We start from the raw sequence: 23,377 nt of genomic DNA on the forward strand, positions 1-23,377 counted from the left end.
TCGTGTAGGTTAGTTTTGGCGGTGCTGGGGTCATTGGTGAGAGAAAGGATTAGTTGAGTGTCATCCGCGTAAGAGATGATGTTGAGGTTGTGTTGGCGGGCGATGGCCGCGAGGGGGCTCATGTATACGTTGAAGAGGGTGGGGCTGAGTGAGGATCCTTGTGGTACGCCACAGATGACTTCAGTGGCCTCGGACTTGAATGGTGGGAGGCGGACTCTCTGGGTTCTTCCGGAGAGGAACGAGGTGATCCATTCAAGTGCTTTTCCTTGGATTCCGATGTTATTGAGGCGTTGTAAAAGGGTGCTGTGGCAGACTGTATCGAATGCTGCAGAGAGGTCGAGGAGGATGAGGGCGACTGTGTCTCCATTGTCCAGTAGAGTTCGAATGTCGTCTGTTGCTGCGATGAGGGCGGTCTCAGTGCTGTGTTTTGCTCGGAAGCCGGATTGTGAGGAGTCGAGGGATTTGTTGGCTTCGAGGAAGGCGGCGAGCTGGTTGTTGACAGCTTTCTCGATGACTTTGGCCGGGAATGGAAGGAGCGAGATGGGGCGGTAGTTTTTGAGTTCGGTGGGGTCCGCTGTGGGTTTTTTCAGAAGGACGGTGAGTTCAGCGTGTTTCCAGTCTTCCGGGAAGGTGGCGGAGTTGAAGGAGCAGTTGATGACGTCTCGGAGGTGCGGTGCTATGACGGAGTCTGCTTTGTTGAAGATGTGGTGAGGACATGGGTCTGTGGGGGATCCTGAGTGGATGGAATTCATCAGGCGGATTGTGTCCTCAGTGGAGATTGGGTTCCAGTCGTTAAGGGTGTTCACGGGGGGAGAATGTTCAGCAAATGGTAGGGTGGGTTGGTTTCCGGGTTGGTTGTCGAAGCTGTTGTTGATGTCTGCAATCTTGTTGTGGAAGAATGAGGCTAGGGAGTCGCAGAGGGCTTGAGAGGGGGTGATGTCGTTGGAGTTGGCCGAGGGATTGGAAAATTCCTTGACGATGTTGAAAAGTTCCTTGCTGTTGTGGGCGTTGTTGTCAAGTCGATCCTTGAATGCTGTCTTCTTGGCCTTTCGGATTAGTTGGTGGTGAGTGCGGGTGGCGTTTTTGAAGGCGTCCTTGGTGCTAGTGGTTGGGTCTTTTTTCCAGGTCTTTTCGAGGGAGCGGCAGAGTTTCTTGGACTTCTTGAGATCATCGTTGAACCATGAGGCCTTTTTGCTGCCAGGTTTGCATTTACGTTTTTTCAGTGGTGCTAAGGTGTCGGCGGTGTTCGATAACCATAGGGTGAGGTTGGCGGCGGCTTCGTTTGCGTTAGAAGAGTGGGCTGGGGCGTTTAGAAGGAGCGAGGCGGAAATCTGGTCCGTGGTGATTTTGTTCCAGTTTCTTTGCAGAGTTGGTTGGAGGTGGTTGGTGGGTTTCGGCTTGTTGTAGGTGAAGTGAACGCAGCTGTGGTCAGTCCAGAGGAGATCCGTAGTGTGGCTGAAGGAGACATGATTGCTGGAGGTGAAGATGGGGTCGAGTGTGTGACCTGCGATGTGGGTGGGGGAATTGACTAGTTGTTTAAGTCCGAGGTTGGCGAGGTTGTCTAAGAGGGTGGCGGTGTTGCGGTCGTTGATCTTTTCGAGGTGAAAGTTGAGGTCTCCCAGAAGGATGTAGTCTTTGGAGGGGAGCGCGTGTGGGGTGATGAAGTCTGTGATGTCTTCACTGAATTTTGCGCGGGGTCCTGGTGGTCTGTAGAGGAGGGTGCCTCTGAGTGTGGTCTTGGGGTCGATGTGGATCTGGAAGTGAAGGTGTTCGGAGTTAGCGAGGTTGGCGTCAGAGCTGGTTGAGATGCGGATTGATTTCTTATGGACGATAGCGATTCCTCCTCCTGTGCCTGTACGGTCCTTGCGAGTGATCTTATAGTCTTCAGGGATGGCAATGGTGATGTCTGGGGCGGAGGAAGCGTTCATCCAAGTTTCTGTTAGGAAGGCGACGTCTGGAGAGATGGTGTCTAGTAGATTCCATAGGTCAATGGCGTGTCTGTGGACCGAACGGGTGTTGAGAAGGATGCACTGTAGGTGGTTGGGGTCGAGAGTCTGTGGTGTGGTCGTAGCGGAGATGGTGACGGTGCCGCTGAATTTGCAGGAGTAGCAGGAGAAAGGTCCATGGGTGTGTCCAGGAGCTGCTTGGACGCAGTTGGGGGCGCGACCGGGGTTAAGGGCTAGGAGGGTGGCGGCATCGTATGTAATGCGGGAGGGCTGGGCAGTGGAAGGGGCAGGGGGTATAGCACTGGGCGCGGTCCAGGCGCGGACGGGCGTAGACGGGCTTACCTTTGGCGCACCTTCGGCGCGGATTGGGCGCGGTCGCTGCGCGTAAACGCTGCGCGCGGGAGCTACTGTCATATATTGAGGGTGGGGGGGGAGGGGCGAGGGAGGATCCGATGGGAGGCGGGTGCGTGGTGGAGGGGGCGGGCTCAGGGCAAGACAACAACAACAGCACAGCAAATGGCGGCTGCAACGCGAGGGCAGACCGGGTTGGGGGAAATGCGGAGGTAATTGGCAAAAGTAAATTTAAACAGAACACACAGTGAACAGATACAGGAACAATCGAGCGCACAATCAGGCAGGCACGTTAAAGCGCTAAGTGAGGCCAGCAGCGCTATGCAGGCTAACGTGCAGATACAGTGGAGCAAGCAACTTCAGGCAATAGGAAAGCTCACCAGCGCAAAGCACACGATACCAGGCAGCTTTGAGTAGGAGGCAGCGAGGGCAGAAGGGAGCGACCGTTCCCAACGTAGTCGAGGCGGTCACAGCGCTAGAGTGGACAGGGGTGAGCCTACACTCTAAGTGGGAGGGAGGATCCGATGGGAGGCGGGTGCGTGGTGGAGGGGGCGGGCTCAGGGCAAGACAACAACAACAGCACAGCAAATGGCGGCTGCAACGCGAGGGCAGACCGGGTTGGGGGAAATGCGGAGGTAATTGGCAAAAGTAAATTTAAACAGAACACACAGTGAACAGATACAGGAACAATCGAGCGCACAATCAGGCAGGCACGTTAAAGCGCTAAGTGAGGCCAGCAGCGCTATGCAGGCTAACGTGCAGATACAGTGGAGCAAGCAACTTCAGGCAATAGGAAAGCTCACCAGCGCAAAGCACACGATACCAGGCAGCTTTGAGTAGGAGGCAGCGAGGGCAGAAGGGAGCGACCGTTCCCAACTTGTTGACAATATCTCACGATCTTTTCACTGTTTTTTGCAGCACCGACGTGAGCTATACATCTATGTGGAAGCGTAAGACACTTTCACATTGTACCACTAACCCCGTTTCACTTAACTACCCGCTTGTCTCTAAACCACAAGCCACTGTCGATTTTATTAACTTATGACACACACCGCTCGACTCCAACGCACCCCTTTCATCTCAATTAACGCATGTAAACCCAACTACCTGTTTTCATCTACACGTATTCACGCTGTTTAAGACTTCAAGTCCAATGAATGCATGCAAACGCAACACCCTCTTTTAATCTGCATGCACCCACTGTGTTTAATTCTTTCATTATCTTATTCACGGATGATAAATCCACATACACCTCCCTCACCGCATGTGCACAAACTTTACAGCTGCCTGTTTCGTTGATCTAAATTGCTTTTGTTGTATCCTTCCGCAGCGCTCCTTGATAAAGGACTGTGTGAGTCCGAAATGCATTGGAGCATGTTTTGAAATATCCCATTGGATTACACTCAATTGATTTCATGGCGTGATGAAACGCTATTGTACAATGAACTTGTGAAACTTATCAAATATATACAAACTCCGAAACCTTCTCATTTGAACTTTATTTGAATCAGCTACGCTGAACTATACAAGTGTGCCCGCACACAGGGATGTGTCTACGTACCACGTAGCACACTGTTTTGCTAGGATTATTGGACGTATTTTGGCTAGTTACGTCACCTGTTGGAGCACCTTTACCCTCCTTCAACCCACCGTTACTGTCTCTTACATTTTGTGTTCATTCCCATACCCGCTGTGCGCCTAAGCCTCGTTTCTTGGTTCTACAGTTTTCATCAGAGTCATCATCGAACTTACTCATCATGGCTGTTCCACTAAGTCTCTTCATGTGACACCCACCGCACCGAGCTACACCTGTGGAATACATTTCACTGTTCTTACAAATGGTCACCCATGTGTGGCGGCAACTAGGCGCCATCCCTCAAGTGTTCAACACATCATTGCCCCTTTGTCATAGATGACTTTTGCAGAGCCCTTAAAAACAGAAGGCAAATACCTAGCATAATGGTAAACCTTTCTTTAATTTACGCAGTAACTCCAATATGATGTTTTTTAAAAATGAAATAACATCAATAAAATGTAAAAACCTCTTATTTGAATGACTTGGATTCAAAATAGGTAAGTTATTTATTTTGCTGTATACATCACATTGTAATTTGTACCTCTCATGTGTAATGAATATGTAATCCAATTCTGTGGACGAACTGGAGTAGTAGCACCATGAGTATTCATGCCTTGGACAAAGTCACTTACTTGTGCTATAAATGGGGCTGTCATTGCTCCTATGCGGCAGACAGAGCCACTGGTCCCCATGCCTATGGCTCTCATCACAGTTGGATACACCTAGGATGGGAGGGAAAAAAAGCAAAAAACAAAAAATCAGACTAACATCATTCAGATAAAAAAAGCATAATTGTATTTTCGCTATAAACATCCAGCCCCATCCAACATGCCCCTTTCTTTGTCCATTCCCAATATCACAAAACCTACAGTGCTTGGACCTCACTTCTCCCACTGCTGTGTATGTCCCAGACTATTGGAAATAATTAATGGTTGTGTCTCCACAACATTACTACCAGGTCATTACTAGGTCTTTCCACCAAAGAAATACCTCTTTATCTTTATCCTGTGACTCTTCCTCTTTTACTGACTCCTGACATTCCTTTTATTTTAACAAACAATATTAGCAGAATTTCATTTAAAAAAAAATGACATGAACAAAAGACAAGTGCCATTAACTCATGATCAACAAACAGGTGGGAATGCTGATTCCTATGTATAAACAGCATGACAGTCTACTTGCAACATTGTGTTCAATATAATTCAGACTACTGAACAGCTCTTTGAAGATACACAGAATGTCGGCTCCAAACCATCCCTCTTTCATTCACAAGCAGCCCTCTACATAGGAACCATTCCTTGCATATCTTGCAGTGCTTCTGAGGACATCACCTAGCTCTATAAATTGGGATAGTCAATGTCATGCAGTGGTCCAAGCCTCCCTCAAACCCTGGGAAGGCTCTATGGATCTGTACAGCACCAGCAATGTCCATTTTGAGATGACAAACCAATGCAAAACAGAGCTTGTGTGTATCTATTGGCGTCAGAGAGGCTATATTAAGCCCTATTGGTGAGGAAGGCATCAAAATGTTGACAAAATACCCCCTACTTAGGGTTTGGGCTATACTTTCCCAAATGGGTTGCTCTTGAGGGCATGGCCATTCTGTATGCAGGAAGTATCCCATGGGATTCCCACACCTGAGACATGGCTCAATGTCAAGGGATCTCTTCTCTCAAATAAGGTTGCTTGAAAAGTGTGTTTGCTTCTTTACTGAATTTAAATGTAAGGGTTAAAAATGGGAGAAACTTGGAATGCATCTACAGTATTATGTTCCTCCAATAGATGAAGATACTGAAGTTTCTCACACTCTCCAGATGTGGCATGTAGTAAGATGGCATAGTAAAGAAAGCACTGGTTCTAGATATCTAGACATGATTTAATGCATTGGCATCATCTTCATTACACTGTTCGGAGAGGATCTGTGTAACATGGTGGTGGTCTCTTGTCGAGGGAGGGTGGACCTTGAGTTTATCTTGCATGCTGTTATCTCATTCACTGCTTTATATAGGGAAGCCACCAAACCTGTCAATTAACCACAAGCAAAAATGCATGTATTGTGATGAAAATAAGAAGGAGCAGATGGGAAGGTGAGTGCGGTGCTCTTCCCTGGGTGTTTTGTTGTCCTCAGGCAGTCTTGGATAGATGAATAGAGCATTTTACAGAGTCCAGCCTTAGAATAAAAGTTGTCTAGAGTAATCCCAATGATAATATTGAAATGTTTACGTCCCTCCTAGGCAGCGTTTGCACCGTCTCTTCGAGACATCCTGTATTCGGGTATGTACTTTAAGCTCCGCCCATTTTTCACCCATCTTTTCAATTGGCTTCTGTGTCCTTTGTAAATGGTGACTTTTGATTTGTAAATAGGCTTACTAGTCCCCTCCTTAGTACCTCCTTTTCTCATGTTGTAACCTCCCATAAGGACTGGCCCTCTTACATGTGTTGTTACTCTGTATGTTTTATTTACAGTCTGTGAGCACTATTTTTTTACATGACTTTCTCCTACAGGCACAAGACGCTCTCCTGCAACTAAATGAATTTTTTTTTTTGCAGTGCAGCACACCGTGCTTGGACTTTAACAATGGCAGCTGGACGACTTTTCTTTTGTTGTGCGGCTCGCTCAACTCAATTTCTGCAAAACTGTATGCTTTTTTTCCCCAGTGCTTCATTTTTATTAGCAATTGTGGCAGCGTGATAGTTTCAAAATAAGCAGCTCACTCGACTTGTTTTTATTAGCAAAGGCAGACATGCGTGATATTTTCAAAATGCGCAGCTTGTCCAACTTGTTCTAGAAGCAGGAATGTTGCCCACCTACTTGACAATCTGGTCAAGTGCCACTCTTAGGCAGAGTGAAACAGAATGGGAAAGTGTTCTGTCACTCTCAACCTATGAACTTTTTCCCCTATCTCAATGTATTCCTTCTCTTGGTTTTTGAGTTCTACCACTTTTGGTCTGGCTGTTCTATATACATTTCTTAATGTTAAGAATAACCCATGGATCACCTGAGTCTCACCTCTGCAGTATAGATGTACACCGTGTTGAAGCTTGCCGCCACTAGAGCTCGGAGGAAGAACAGTATTGCGATCAAGCCATATCTTAAGGAAGAAACAGAGATTTGTGGTGAGTCGACATTGTACATACACCCTCTTCCAGTTCACACATATTTATGTTGTAATCTATAATACACTGCAACTAAATTCACTTTCATTGCTAGGTACATTCCAATACCATACCACCTTGTCTGTATTCCTCATCCCAGGCCATACTAATGGAGGTGAAGTCTTACATTGAAGACCAGCACTCTTGACCCTAGTCCTAAGAAGGTTGTTATGCTGCAAAAATAAATGATAAAAAATATTGATGGTTCAGTTTTTATATTTAAATATGTATTTAAGTTGAAATGTGAGTTCCACGGGAGAGCTTAATTTAGGTTAATTTCTAAATTTGTCTGGCTTGACTAATTGCACCAAATGTTGTAGATCAAAAATCCAATACATTCTCTGCCAAACTTGGTGCTAGGTTATAGGTGGGTGAGGGGGTGGAAAAGTGTAGAGTTCTTAAAAACACTGTTGTCACATACCCCATACAGAATGTTTTCTTCGTAAATATTAAAAAACACAGCTGACTGAAAATGCATCAATGGAGGCAGGCACACAGAACTTTGTGTCATTCAGTGCCTCATATCAGTCTATTGAATTATCCGTGGGCAGTGCCTAATTATAGCAGGTTCTTGTTGTTAGGTGGCATTGGCATTTATTTTTCCAGCGTATCAGAAAATACATGAGCGCCAGAGAGGGGGAATAACATGCGGTTAGTAAAGACGGAGGAAGAAAAGGCAGCAAAACCATCACAAACAGGAAGCAGGAAGCCGCAAGGGGGGGAAAAGGTACAGGGGGTGTCTGGTAGTGGACTGAAGACTACTGCCATTGGTATTTGGCACGTCCATGTTTAATTGCATTGGCTGCCGGCTTCTGAGCAGAGCTTCGAGCACCAGCACGGTTTCTTTTAGAAATGAAGCACTGCCCATAGCCAGAGTTCATCAAACTGTTGGCAGCTGTTCTCAATGGGAAGGGTTGGCATCATGTCTTCTAGGGTGATATAGAGGGGTGGCCCTCAGCAAGACTTCCCTTCCATTTTCCTTCCTTTAAACTGAAAGATCATTTGTATTTTCACTATTCTTCCAGTGCACATGACCCATGGGGCTCTTTGATGGAGGAAGCAGATAAAGTGGGCCGCGCTGCGTCCCACAGGTTCAACAATGAGTGTCTTCCAATCAGAGAAGATTACAGCATAGATGGCAGGAAATACCTACAAATGTTCATGAAGGTGAAGATTCTGAACACAACCTGCATAGCGCTTTGTGAGAGTTCTTTCTTCTCGTTCACCTTGACCTTCCTCGTTGCTCGCTTTCACCTGAGTGGGCAGCTAGCAGCTGGTACACAATTCAGGGGAATATGCCTATAATATGCTACCCCGCATAGCAAGTAAATGCACACATGGATACCCCCGGCCGGGTAGATTAGCCGTGGTATACAAATACTACTTGATTGACTATCTACAGAAGCCAGGGGGTAACCAAGGGGGAGGTCCGCGCTGACCCACCGGTATATTCTCCTGTCAGTTCATCACACCACAGGGAGTTTTGACTCTGGTATTCCCTATCTGCACTGCAGATAACAGACAACAATCGCATGAAGATGCTGGTCAAGCAGCCATGCCACCATGCCTTACGCAGCTTGTAAGGGCAACAACAAAACCATTACATCCATTTAGTGAAATTGTAGCCTCAACCATGGTAGCACCGCATTGGTGTATTTGTCTGGTCCGCCTCAACAACTATCTCTCTGTCATGAGGGAGGCAGACACCACCATCAAATGCTCACACGTTACATAATCCGGGAAAGAAAATATTCAAATTATTCAGAACACTGTCCAATACAAGGGAGGCAAATCACTTTGAAGGCGCAGTGGCTGAGCTGGAAGTGGAATTTGATCACCAACTGAACCCCATTTACGAGTGATTCGTACTCAGGCAGGCAAAGCGAAAGGAAGGTGAATCCATTGATAGCTTCTATGCACAGCTATATGCTCAAGCGAGTACCTGCAAGGGTGAAGATTGTGAAGAATATAAGGGCCCAATCTATCCAGGGTTGAGGCTCATCTATCGTACGCCACCTTTCACTGTCAGAACTGCACATGAGCCTGAATGTGATTCTTACACTTGGTTGATGACATAAGGTAGCAAGCACTTGTGCGCAGAAATGGAATCTGTATTGGCAATGATGACAGTAAAATTAGCGCCTGAAGGACCTGGACACATAAAAACAAACAATGCTTTTATGCAAATGAAAGCTATTAGATGGAGAACAAGGGTTTGCTGCATGAGGGCCATGAGACAGTATACAGCCACAAGTGTCTTCACTGTGGATATTCTAGGGTCAAGTCACACCTACCACCAACATGCCCAGCATGAGACAATACATGATGCAGCTCCATCAGACCGAACCATTTGCAGAAGTCTTTCAGGGTGGAAAACGAGGGAGAAGTTCCCAACATCGCCAAGCACTTCATTGCATCTGCAGGCCAAAGCATACAATCTCAGCAATGGGATACATTAATCACCTGAACCTGACACAGAAGACAACAATGGAGAAGGAGACAAAGGAATCGTCCTCATTTCCTTCATCAACTAAACTTCCTATAGAAGAAGGCCCCAACTTAAATGCTGGGTACAGATCCAGGGTTTCTCTGTCACTGCCCGCATAGTCTCAGGAGTATCAGTAACAGTAATGGACAAACACAACTGCTGTAAATAAGTCCAAGGATGGAGCTCATGGGCACCAACACCAAGATACATGTCAGTGGTACCTGATTCTGTTGACTCTAGCTAGACCATTCAATACCACCATTAGCATGACAAGACATCAGTCAGGGCCAGGATATTTGTAACTGATTGGTATGGACACGCTGCTTAGCTGTGCAGTGATATAGCAGGTTTATTCTTTGCCAAAAGTGCAGCCACCTGTGAAATAGTCAGCTTTCATTGGGTTATAGTGTTGATAAAGCAGTCAGACTACAAATAGATACAGGAATAAATCTAGTGGTGTAACTTTGAATGTGTCTGGCCTGTGTCCTGGGACACCCCAACAGTAGTCCCCTTGAAACAGTCTGGTGCAGTGTGCATATGTATTGACATGCGATTGCCAAATCAAGACGGAGCACCAGCTGATATTTACTGGAGCTGATATCCTAGTGTACCTGAACAGTGCTAACTGGTTTTCAAAGCCTGATTTGATTTCAGTACATCATCAACCGTTGTTGGGTGAGTTGAGGAGCTACATTGAAACATTTTCTACCCATGTTATACGTACATGCTAGAAAAGACTGGGTTTTGGGGTTTCCTCTACTGCTGAAGTCTTTCAAAAGACTATTCAAGAAGCCAACACCAGATTCGAAATATTATTATTCATTGTGGAAGTTTTATCTCTAACCTGGTGATCAACCATCTTCTCCCGACTAGTGTCAGTTTTATGCCCCCATGTCACCAAAATCTTTAATCAAACTTTAGAGCTAGGTTCCTTCCCATTCATATTGAAGAAAACAGTGGTCTTTCCTCTATTAAAAAAAACAGGCCTAGAAATTTACGACCCAGCAAACTACCGACCGATCTCGCAGTTACCGTATCTATCTAAAGTCTTGGAGTGACTGGTTAATAGACAACTCAACACTTTTCTTGAAACTAATAACCTACTAGACCCCTCCCAGACTGGTTTTAGAGCCAACCACAGCACCGACTCTTAGAGTGTGTGCCACTGTGGATTCCGAATCTCCCACCAGTAAGGAGCAGCTCAGGGTATCTTTAGGTTTGTTGAAGTTCTATTCAAGATTTCTTCATGTGTGCTGGCAAGACACATAGACTTTGCAAGATAATCAAAAGAGAAGAGATGTTTGAATGGGATGAAAAATATTTTAATAAATTTGCCCAGGCTAAAAATAAATTCTGGTTCAAATCTAATTAAGCCTTTTTTCTACTCACATTCCTAGAAAAGTTGACACTTATGCCAGCCAGCATGACCTTTGCACAGTGTTACTGGAAGCCAGGAATGGCAAAACAGATGTGGTGGCTTTTGTATCAGAGAGCTGGAGGGGAGCTAAGAGAAAGTACTCCATGGTGGAACATGAAGCTGTGGAATGTTGGTAGGTTGTGAGTCACTTCTAAAATTACTTATGGAGAACAGAGTTGAAGATTAGTATGGATTATAAACATTTAGTGGATTTGTTTACTTCAAAAGGGTCCAGAAAGACCACCATGAGAAATGCGAAGTGGTAAGTACAGACTACAGGAATTTGATCAAACTGAATATATTGTGGACATCAAAATGTCACAGCTACCTTTGCAACCAGTAAAGGACGACATGGAGGATTACATTGATGACAAGGTTCTAGTCTTGTCATGGAGACTGTTGCACAGGATGCTGTGTCTGAGGGGTTGAAGGCTCCCAGGGGGAATACGGTTCAGAAGAGAGAGTTGGTATATATGCAAGTGGGTTGGCAACAAGTCAGAAACTTTCTAGAGAAGGGTGCTTGATGAGATTGTGACTTAGAATGGATCTCAAAGTACTTCTAACGAATGTTTAGGGGACCTGGTATCAAGCGTGTGACTATTTCATTGTACCATCCCTAAAGTAACAGTTTGGTGGAGAGGTGCAATAGGGTAATTAAGATTAATATCCAGCTATCACTTGCAATAGGTTTAGACTGGTCTCAAGAATTGAATAAATTGTTGTGGGCACTGTGCCTCATGCCCGGTACAAACACTGGTATGCCTCCTGTTGTCCTATTGTGGGTTAGAGTTCCCTGTTTCTAGCTGAATAGGCTGTGGGTCGGAAATAGTGTTATACCGCAAGGGAAGTTGCAAGGGGTTGCTGATAAATCTTATCTGGCCCAGTTGACGTATTCTCGCTTGCCTGGGTGATGGTTGGTGTAAATTTCAGGGAACTCATTAGGTGAGGATAGCAAGGGTAAGGTCCAGGGGTAGTGGCGAGTTTACATCTGTGAAAAGAGTTGTGAAAATTAAACACTATGTGGTGAAACTGGATGACCGCAAATTGTAAAACAAAGAAAAGTTGACTGTGGTTCCAATGTGTCTGCACTATTGTATGGTGTGTCTGGGGTTGCGAATCCCACGAAGCCTGAGGTGCAAGCACAACCTTGCCTAACAAATCTTGCATGCATCAGATCTCAAAGGAGTCAAGCTCCTCCTTATCATCTTGATTATTTTGTGCGTTATCATTGATGATTTCTGTTTCTGACCTCATTGGGATATGTGTTAGCATGATGATCTTTTGTCTGGTTTCCTTGTTGTGTATATGTAGTTGGCGTTTTGCTTAGGATATGTCTTGTTTGGGTATATTGTTTTAAGAGGTGAAGATGTGTTGGGTTTTGTTCATTGATATTCTACAATGTGTTCTTGAATTGTGTCAAGTTCCTGACAGTTGCCCTGTGCCCTGTGCCATGTGGCTCTGCTAGTTACATACTGTTCTATTGCTATAAACTGCTTTGAAATTTACCTCATTTGCGGATAGGTACCTATTTTGTTAAATATATTAAGAAAATGCAATGTGTGCTACTGTGCATTTGGAGATCAGGAGCCGAGCCTTGACTATATGGAATATTGACTATGTTCTAATATCACATAGTATTGTAAGATGGTTCATAAAATATTTCCACGCTAGCAGTTGTTGGGACGATACTCCTATTTTCTTTTATTTACTGCCTTTTTCAAGAGATAATAGTTCATAATTAACAAAAGAGAAAGAGGGAAAACAAAGAAAAAAATCACACAGGGAAATCCAGAATGAAATATTAGAGCAACAGTAGTTGCATTATTTTGAGCACAAATCTGAGCATGGTCAGTATAGTGGCTGTTCGATTACAGTCAAGAGGTGAGGATATATCAAGAGGAATGGCTCAAGGGAAGTATGCATGTCCAAGCAAGATCGTTACATCGTGCAGTATAAACCTTACACTTAAAACGAACAAACATATATTCATTTTGTCTCTTCGGGGTGCAGGAGAAAGTAAGAGCGAAGTGGCTGCCTGGTGTTTTTATGCCTGGAGGTGGGTGGTTGCAGTGCAGTGCAGTATAAATGTCAGTAGCAGTGTCACAATATATTAAATCTCCCATCCAGGCCCTTACTGTTGGGGTTGCAGGGCTGCCCCAGTGTTTAGAATGGTGACTTTTGGCATGGAGCAAAGCGATAGCAGAGATTCGACGAACTGCATCATCCAGTGGTTTAATATAGCCTAACAAAGACACTAATGGGGAAGCGGTCAACTCAGAGTCAATCATCAAGGCGAGATGGCGAAATACTAAACGAGAGAGGTCTGCAAATTCCGCCACACATCTAGGGCAACCATGAGAGTTAGTGGGGTTCGTCTTTGCCAGTAATTTAGGTGTAATGTACGCTCTATGTATATATTTAAGATGTAAGAGCTTGTGGCGCTGGCTGCAAGAGATTAGCCTGATTTGCTCACAGCAATAGGCCCATGTCTTATCTGGCAAGGGCTGTCGAAAATGCCTTTCCCATGCTTACCTCTGGCGGCCGGAATGTAAGGGCTAAATGATAGAGTCAGGAAACCAAGTGAGCGCTTCTAGCAGATATAATGACAAGTGAGAGCAAGGGGAAATCCGCCGTTTCCGCTGCAGACGCTCGAAGTGCGGCAGTCATAGAGGCGGGTGTCCTGTGAAGGACAAACTTGTCCATCTGGGACACATCATGGTACTCTGCAAGATCCGTAAAGGATCGCAGTTGGGCATTACCGAAGAGGTCACCCAAACTGTGCAACCTGCATCGGGTTAGGGTCCTTTTAGTTAATGTTTCCATGGTCGGGGACAGCCATGGGTTGTCCAAAAGCAGTATGTGTGGGAAGTAAAGGAGGTCAGCATGCAGATAACAATGTAGCTTAGTCCAAACCCAGTATGTCGTCTGAAGAGTTTGTAATTCAGTGGGCGATCTAGGTAGTCCTTAAGGTAAAATAGCTGAGAGGAAATGAGGATGAGTCTGAGACCACTCCGGTTTTAGATATTGCAGTCTTGCATCTAATAGTACGCAAATTGCCGCTAAATCCTCCATGCTGATAAGGCATTGTCAATGTCTGCCAACTGATGCGCGGCTGCTCACCAGCCCGGACTAGTCTAATAAGCATGTCCCAGAAATTCGAGGTAAGTGGAATAGGAATGTTGAGAAAAATAAATAAAAAGCGGGGAAGTACCACCATTTTAATGATGGCAATTCTTCCGGCAATTGACAGGGAGAGAGTGATCCACTGGTCAATTTGAGTCAATAATCAAACAATTGCAGGTCCATAATTGAGTCGAATAACCTCTGCTGCATTGTGGTGCAAAATAATACCCAGGTATCTGGGGCGGTCGTCCCACCAGCGCAAGTGGAAATCGAGAGTAAAAGGGGCCGTGGCCCAATTTATGACCAGCCTGGAAACACCCCCCACCGTACAATTTCTCGGAGGAGGGGAGGGAGATTAATTTCGGGGTCCTTGACAAATAGCAGGATGTCATCTGCGTATAGTGAAGCCAATAGGGGGCCTCTGTAAAATCTGAGCCCATGTTGTAAATGACGTTACTACAGAGGAGTTACAAGGGGGTCCATAGCAATGATAAACAGTAATGATGACAAAGGACAACCCTGTCTGGTTGCCTGTGATAGTGTGAACTGATCAGTGAGTCCGCCATTTACATGGAGCCGAGCCACTGGATTCGTATATAGGAGGTAAATAAGATCAGAGACACATTTTTGGGGATTCCCAATTTGCCTAATGTGGCATATAGGAAGGACCATTCCTGGGAATCAAATGCTTTTCAGCATTGAGCAAAATCGATGCAGCCGAAGTTCAGGAGTAATTTGATTAATAATTGCAAAGACCGGGCGAAGATTTACAGATGTGGAGCGATTTGGGATGAACCCAGTTTGGAACAGAGATATTATTTTGTCCAGCAAGAGAGAGAGAGATACGAGTCACAAGGATCTTAGCTAAGATGTTATAGTCCTGCTTTAGCAAAGAGGGGAGTCTGCAAGAGGCACAGCTGTAAGGGGGTTTGCCCAGCTTAAGGAGCAGAGAGATGACAGCCTCTCGCATCGTAAGGGGGAGCGATCCATTCTGTAGAGATTCTGTATAAACCTCTAACAGATGAGGGATTAGCAATGGTTTATATGTTTTATAAAATTTGCCGGATAGCCGGTTGGTACGGGTCCCGCTGAGTTTATCTATTGCGTGAGAGACCTCATCCACTGTAATGGGTGAGGCTAAAAATTGCAGCATTGCGGCTTTCAAATCAGACCATGGCTACTTCGGACAAATAATCAGTATGGATGTCATCAGCGTGGAGATAGCGGGTGGCATATAAACAAGAGTAGCAGGAGCAAAAAGTGGTGTAATGTCAGCGCTACTTGGAATCGATGTACCATCTTCTAGTTGAATCTGTTTAATGAAAGAAAATTGATAGTGGGGACGTAATAATCTGGCTAATGTTTGGCCCGGTCTCTCACCCTCACCTTCTCTCTGCGCCCGTGCATATTTGCCAAGATAATTGGCCTCGCAAGCAGCCAGGTCTTGGAATGTTTTGCCCTGCAGTGAAATGGAGGCGGGGTCATCTATCGAGGTCTGCGTGTCAAGATCTTTCAATGCTTTTGCAGTAGTCCAAAGGTCCTGGCGGATGGAACGCAGCACCCCAAAATGTTTAGCTATACAAATTCCCCGGATACAAACTTTAATTGCCTCCCAAAGTGTGGCATAACTGGACAACGAGCCAGTGTTTAGCTGAAAGTATTACCCTATGGCTTCCCTGATCTTGCTTCTGGACACGCTGTCGTGCAAAGCTTCTGCCCAGAAACACCAGGGTGCACGTGCTCATGTGGCATTGGGAATGGAAAGAGTCATTAGCACCAGCGAATATTCTGAAAGACTGCGGGGAAGATGCTCAATAGAGAGGACAGTCAGTGAATGGTTAGGAGAAAGATACCAATGATCTGTAAGTGACCAGTTCCTGTGTGGGGCTGGATAGAAAGAGAATCTTTTACCCAGGGAATGGTGGGTGTGCCATACATCCCCAAGGAAAAAGGATTGTAAAAGGGCAGTGAGCGCCTGCACAGAGTAGGCTTTGGTGATTAGTCCAGAGCCCGTTGTGTCCATAGTTGGATTCAATTTAAGGTTGAAGTCCCCACCCATTAAAATAGTGTCAATGGCAAGTTGGGAAATGTGTCTAGATTTACTTGGGAAAGATTCTGTTGTGTCTACTTTGGGGACATAAATGTTTACAAGGAGTAGGGTCTCCGTCCCCAGAGTGCCGGCCACTAGTAGGTATCGGCCTTTGGGTTCTGCAACTACTTTATATACTTGGAATGTCACTGCTTTGTGGACCAGGATGCACACCCCTTTTGAATAAGTACTATAGTTTCAGAAGAAACGGTTGCCACCCCAAGTGAATGCAAACCGATTAGTGGAGTTCGAGACATAGTAAGTCTCTTGTAAAAATGCCACTTGGACAGTGTGCCGGGCAAAGTAGGATAGCACCTGTCGTCCCTTTGGAGGGTTGAACAGTTCTCTCACATTCCATGACATACATTTCAACCCTACTGCCCCAGGACTCTGAGCTGGCAATGTCATCGAAACCATGGATACATGTATTAATGTATAACAATGTACAGAAGGGCAATAAGGTGGCCTGTAGCATAATCAATGCCCTGTGAAGAATAATCATCAAACATGAAACGCATAATCATCCACTACCCCTTACAATCATCGGACAACAACCCAAAAGGTATCCAACATTTTCCCATCAAACAGTCGTACATCTCCTTGGGGGGAGCAACACTCAAAGGAGACCGCTGGAAGATACTCATGAGTTTGATGAAAACATATATAGCCAAATGTATCAAGATAATAAAAAGAAAGACATATGGTGCATGGCCCCATGAGGACAGAATAACAATCAGCGATCAATTAACATGAAAAAAGGTAACCAATTCAGCAATAGGAAGGGAGAGGAATAGTAAAAAATAACAGTACAAAGATGGTTACAGCGTTGTTTAGGGTTCACAGGTCTGTGGGAAGACAGCTCCTCCTCCGCTACTAGGGGAAATGGAGCCAGGTCGATGCTGTCTCTAGAAGTTGGTCACCTCAGTGGGTGAATTGAAAACATGGGCTTTGCCATTTAGATGAATGCGCTACCACACCAGGTAAAGCATTGCAACCCCTCTCAGCTACTCGCCGATCACTTTGTGTGCAAAGACTGCGGCTTCCCTCTAGAAGCACTTACTATTTGCCCCAGTAAAAAATGCTATAGAACACCAGACCGTGAGCTGCCCAGTGAGGTCAAGGCTTACCTCCTCAACTGTCGTTCCCTCCCGCGACATGCAGGCGATATCTGGCTATCTCTTACCACCCACTCATGGGACCTGATGTTTCTCACCGAAACGTGGGTCAAAGAGTCTTCTAACCCAGATATATCGCTAGCAATCCCCCCAGATTACCACTTAGTAGGGATTAATTGGCCAGGGACTAAAGTGGGAGGGGGATCGCCGTTATTTCTCGGCCCCAATGGAAAATAACCTCCAGGAAACTGCCTAACTCAGGCCCTATCGAGGCAATGTATTTCAGTATCACGGACCCCACTCACCTGATCCTGGTGGGTGTCCTAATCTACAACCCCCCTGGCACACAGCCCTCTCATCTCACTGAGTTATTGGCCACCCTTGCTGACCTATCCCTAAAACACCCACATTTTACCATCTTAGGTGACTTCAACCTACATGGGTATGACGCTTCCTGTCCAAAAGCGAGGTCCCTGGTAGATTCGCTAGCTGGAATAAACTTGGACCTCAGAGTTCATAGCCCCACCCACATGGCAGGCCACACCCTAGATCTGATCTTTACGAACCTGTCAGCCCTTTCTACTCTGGCACCTTGTCCCTTGGCCTGGTCCGATCACTTGCTCATTCCTTTCACCCTGGCTATCCCCCCCCCACTAATCACGAATAGTGTAAGACCAAATTTGGGTAGAAAATGGCACAAAGTCACGTGCGACGCTCTCGAACCAGTACTGTCAAATATTGAGTGGCTTCTGTCTAAGGATTTAGACGCTGATGTGAAAAAACTTAACTCCACTCTTACTACAGCGATTGATGCGATCGCCCCCTTACTCCCCCTCTCCTCTGCCAGATTGAAGCCCTCCGCCCCTTGGTTCTCCCCGGAGCTACATACGGAAAGAAGCAAATGTAAAAAACTTGAGCGCCATTGGCGGCGCACTTATGATCCTCTTGAAAAAAATATTTATAGAGCCGCGTTAAAAAGGTTTCACAAATTAAAACAAGCCACTATGAAAGAATACTTCGCCAACAAGATTAACTCTGCCGACAATTCGGCCAAAACCCTTTTTCAAATTGTGAAAGACTTCACAAAACCATCAGCCCTGACCCGTCTCTCCTTACCAAGTCAAGAACTCTGTGATGGCCTATCGCACTTCTTTCATCACAAGATTGTGGATATTTTCTCCTCTTTCTCACTGTCAAAGGGGCATGGTGAGGTGATATCAGTCCAACCCCCTCTACCGGCCTGTACTTCCACATTTGAAGCATTCAAATCCATCGTAAGGGATTCTGTCCCACATAGAATGCAAAAATTTAAATCTGGCTCTCCCCTAGACCCCGTCCCAGCTCAAGTATTCACGCAGCTGGGGCCACTTATCACCACCCCCCTAATCTCTATCTGGAATACCTCCCTCTCCTCTGGCCAATTCTCGGCGGAATGGAAACAGGCAATGCTAATCCCCATATTGAAGAAAGTGGATGCTGACCCGTCGGTACTTAGCAACTACCGACCCATCTCACTCCTCCCAAACCTGCCAAAATTTTGGAAAAATAGTACAGTAGCAATTGGCTGACTACCTGGAATCTAACACCCTCTTGCATGACACTCAATCAGGATTTAGATCCGGATATAGCACAGAGACGGCCCTTCTGGAGGTATCAGAGACCATAAGAGAGAGCGTGGACAGAGATGAGGTGGCCATGCTGGTGCTCCTCGATCTGTCCGCGGCCTTCGACACCGTGTCCCACTCCATACTACTGGAAAGGCTACGTGACCTAGGAATACAGGGCACACCACTGGCTTGGATAAAATCATTCCTGTCTGGTAGAACGCAACAGGTATGGTGTCGCCCCTACTTGTCGAAAGATGAGATGCCCCTTGGCTGTGGAGTCCCTCAGGGGTCGGCCCTCAGCCCTCTCTTTTTTAATGTTTACATGTCACCGTTGGCAAGGGTTATTGAGGCCGGTGGTGTCAGAGTGGTCTCTTACGCTGATGATACTCAGCTGATCTTTTCTTTTAGAGACCACTCTGACAAAGGACTGGATAATTTTAAATCTTGCCTCACTAGCATTGTTCAATGGATGACATCTAACACGTTAAAATTGAACACCGATAAAACTGAGGTGCTAATTTTTAATCTGAAAACCCCTCTTCTGTCTTCCACATGGTGGCCGCCTGAGTTGAACCCACCCCCCAACTCGGCCCGGAACCTTGGGTTTCATATTGACAATGAACTATCATGCAAAATGCAAATCCAAAAGGTTACATCTGCCTGTTTTGGCAAATTAAAAATGATTAAAAAAAATTCCCCCTATCTATCTAGGGACTCGATGAGGACTGTCGTGCACGCCCTTATCACTTCACATCTGGACTACTCCAATAGTCTTTACGTAGGGGCTCCCGCATATCTACGTCACCGACTACAGATTGTCCAGAACGCGGCGGCAAGACTGATCTGTCACGTCCCCTATCGTCACTCCATCTCCCCGTACTTAGAGAACTTGCATTGGCTTCAGATATCTCATCGCATCCAGTTCAAAGCCCTGGTCCTGGCCTTCAGAGCACTCAATGGGAATGGACCAGGCTATCTCAGAGACAGACTGAAGCAGGTCCAATCAGTTCGTTCCCTTAGATCCAACCACCTCCGTCTCTTACTCCCTCCCCGTTTCCATCGCTCTAGAAGAGGAGGCAGAGATTTTGCGGTGGTCACTGCTAAGCTATGGAACCATCTTGGTGCTCAGCCTGGCCACGCCCCCTCTCCCAGACACTTGTTAATTTCTAGTAAAGAATATACGTATACAAAGACTTTATGCGGTGTAGGCACGTTTTTTCACAGGTTATGTCCCCCCTCTCCTGTGATGCACTAAGATACCACCCTGAACTTACTGAAGGTATTGGTAGGCACTATGGTGACTCTCTGACTGCGGAAACAAATCTGCAGGTTCTCTATATCCTCTGTACTACATCCGCGAGCTGTTGTCATGGAGAATCTTGGGTAATCTGCCCACTGGTAGGTTAATCAGAGCCCTTTGGTGCCCTCAGGTGTGGTGAAGAAGTCGTCCAACCATGGGATGATCACTGTCCCGTTGCCCATGGTGGGCTTCACATGGCAAAGGCCCAGCAAGGTTCGCCTGTGGGCCTGCTTCTGGCTCCTATAAGATAAACTCTTGACACTGAAATGCTAGAACTTCTATTCACAACACATAATGGGCGATGAAGCGGTGGGCACTCAGACTACAGTTGCCTCCTTCTATCATTCTGAAATAAGTAACCTTGCCAACCCTTCCCTCCTTTTCCCTTTCGGAAGTAGTGGTAGGCTACCTCCAGGGCCTCCAAATAGTTGGCGTACTGTTTGATCTCCTAAGCAGTGTACTGGCTGCAGTCGCATTTCTCGCCACATGCACGCTCACAAACTCACTGTAGAGAACGTGGCCATACGGCAGAAACAGACTGAAATGACAACCAAAGGAGCATTAAAGGCACATGGACTTTTTTAGATCATGCAACGCACGGCCAGTGGTTTCACGTACACTTAGAAATCACAACAAATGAGCAAATAATCCAGAACCAGTGCTTTCACATATATTCAGAGACCACAACAAATGAGGAAAATACCAGAGTCAGTGCTTTCACGTATAGTCGGACACCACAGTAAATGAGGAAATAATCCAGAAGCAGTGCTTTCACGTACATTCAGAGCCCACAGCAAAAGAGTATATATATCAGAACCAGTGCTTTCACGTATATTCAGAGACTACAACAAATGAGGAAATAATCCAGAACCAGCGCTTCCACATACATTTAGAGACCACAACAAATGAGGAAATAATCCAGAACCAGTGCTTTCACATACATTTAGAAACCACAGTAAATGAGGAAATATTCCAGAACCAGTGCTTTCACGTACATTTAGAGACCACAACAAATGAGGAAATAATCCAGAACCAGTGCTTTCACGTACATTCAGAGCCCACAGCAAATGAGGAAATATTCCAGAACCAGCGCTTCCACATACATTTGGACACCACAACAACTCTGGAAATAAAAGCAGAGTAGAATTTTCCATTCAGAGACATGCCCAGTGCTACTATGTAACCCAATTTCCGCAGGCAGCAGTTTACGAAAATGTGGTGGCAATGTGAATATCACATGGTCATTAACGCTCCTGGACATTACATGGAGTTTGAACCTGTTAAACTCACAAAAAAAGGTTAAAACAATTTTAAAGTAAATGCAAAATTAAAAGAAAATTTAAATTTTCAGAAAAGAAGACAAAGGGCAGCCATAGGAGCCTGAATGTTGATTATACCGTTTCGAGCTTCTTTTGGAACACAGAGTCCGGCAATCACTTGTTTAACGGGCCCGCCATGTTGAAGGATGGTGGTGTCAAATGTCCTGCATCTCTTCTACCACAGACTCGGGTGTTGGGGTCATTTGAAACCTAATGTTTCGCTAAGGAAATCATAAGGGACCGGGGGAAGGCAACTCTGATCTCTGGTGGCCTTTGATTAAAGTCCATGCTTCCGCCCTACCCTTAAGATTAAACTACCACTATTACTGGAAGCAATGTTGTTGTACTTGAAGGTCCAGAGGTGGTAGTATTGATTATAAGAAGGTTTATTAGATCTTAGTTGCAAGTAGATAAGTAGATAGCTAAGCCCCACTGCTTAGCCCATATCTGCAACTGACACTCCAATGCCACAAACACTCTACATTCTAGATGACCTCACACACTGGCTGGGCAGCAGGGACTTGCAACACTGAGATTAAGGTACAACAAAAGCCTGGCTATCTCCAGCAGCACAACACAGCATCCGGCCTCTTACCGTGACGTGCAGATATTCAGCAGCAAGAAGAAGATTCCAGTGCCTGCGAGGGAAATGCCCATGGCCATTCTGCGCCCTAGAACATTTATGGCCAGGATATTTAGAGGATTAACTGAAAAAGAAATACAACAGAGAAAAGGTGAGCTGGGTCGCGGCTTCACATTTACTTGTAGAAACCAGGGCGGTATTTCACCAATTAAAACATTTCTCGCTCAGTTGTGTTGTTGATAATTGCAGAAGCGTCATCATACACCCTGTTAAACAGGACTTCACTTTTTCTATAACACTCAAAAGGACAGATGTGGCAAGCAGGAAAGGGCTAGTGCTTTGCCTTCTTGGGCTCTCGGCATCATAACGGCAAGGCATTATCCCCACCTAAAAGAGTTATCTATATTACTGCTCCTGGCAAACACCTTTTAGAGAACATGAATATGCACAAGTTCACTAGATGTACAAATATTTGGGCTTGTCAGATCATACTTGCGAGATAAGGTAGATTAGTGGATGAATGTGGAATGTATGGAATGCATGTTTTATTGGAAGAACGCAATCAACCTGTTATTGATTTATTTTCTCCTTTCTGACATATGTAATTTATGCAGAATTTTTTAACAATAAATAAATATCATGTTTTTTTAGACAGGGGAAAGCTCAGAAGAGGCCTGCTTTTCTCACTACACCCTGGGACCCACTGTGACCAATTTAGAATTTGTATAAGCTTCTAACGATTTTAAAAAAGGGGAGGGGCTTATTGTTGCTTTTTCTGAATTCAATCTAATGATATTGACTGACACACTTTACCAGAACTAGCCTCAGTAGTGTACTTTAACATTAGGACTGAAAGGAAATGCCCTTGACACGCTGAGTGGTGTTACACCAGTTTGACACTGACCACCAAAGTCAAACTATGATTTTTACCTGAGATAAAATGTCTGTGCACACAAGGGCGCTCACAATGGATTATATTATATGTGCACTTTATGATATTTTCTGCATTTTATGTACATGCACTAACAACTGCACATAATTGCAACTGTTCACGTTTTCCCTAGCATCACTTTTTAGGTTTTGCCTATCAGACAGTACAAGCTATCTCTTTTCAAAAAGACGTATTGTTAGCTTACAGTGAGCTTAGATTCTGCTTAACATTAGTTGGCTTACTGTCACTCTCACTTGCTTGCTTTTTATCCGTCAGCTTGTGTGGGATTTCCTGCCTCTTCTTCTTTGTCCCTTCCTTGGAAAAAACCTCATTACTTGTGTCCTTCCACTGCTTACCTTTCAGGTACTACGTTTTT

The 23,377-nt window shown here is 45.3% G+C and overlaps 1 protein-coding gene across 2 annotated transcripts in view; it reads right to left on the minus strand.

Annotated features, from left to right (window-relative positions):
• Positions 1-23,377, minus strand: part of SVOPL (SVOP like) — a 509,809-nt gene that overhangs the window by 76,778 nt on the left and 409,654 nt on the right. For both annotated transcript variants that reach the window (XM_078672922.1, XM_078672864.1), the window contains exons 12-14: positions 22,083-22,194; positions 6,884-6,965; positions 4,506-4,595 (exon numbers count right to left, since the gene is read on the minus strand). In XM_078672922.1, coding sequence (XP_078529048.1) covers positions 4,506-4,595; positions 6,884-6,965; positions 22,083-22,194 — 284 coding nt within the window. The remainder of the gene's footprint in view (positions 1-4,505; positions 4,596-6,883; positions 6,966-22,082; positions 22,195-23,377) is intronic.

Source organism: Lissotriton helveticus, chromosome 1_1 (genome assembly GCF_964261635.1).
Source record: "Lissotriton helveticus chromosome 1_1, aLisHel1.1, whole genome shotgun sequence".
NCBI lineage: Eukaryota > Metazoa > Chordata > Amphibia > Caudata > Salamandridae > Lissotriton > Lissotriton helveticus.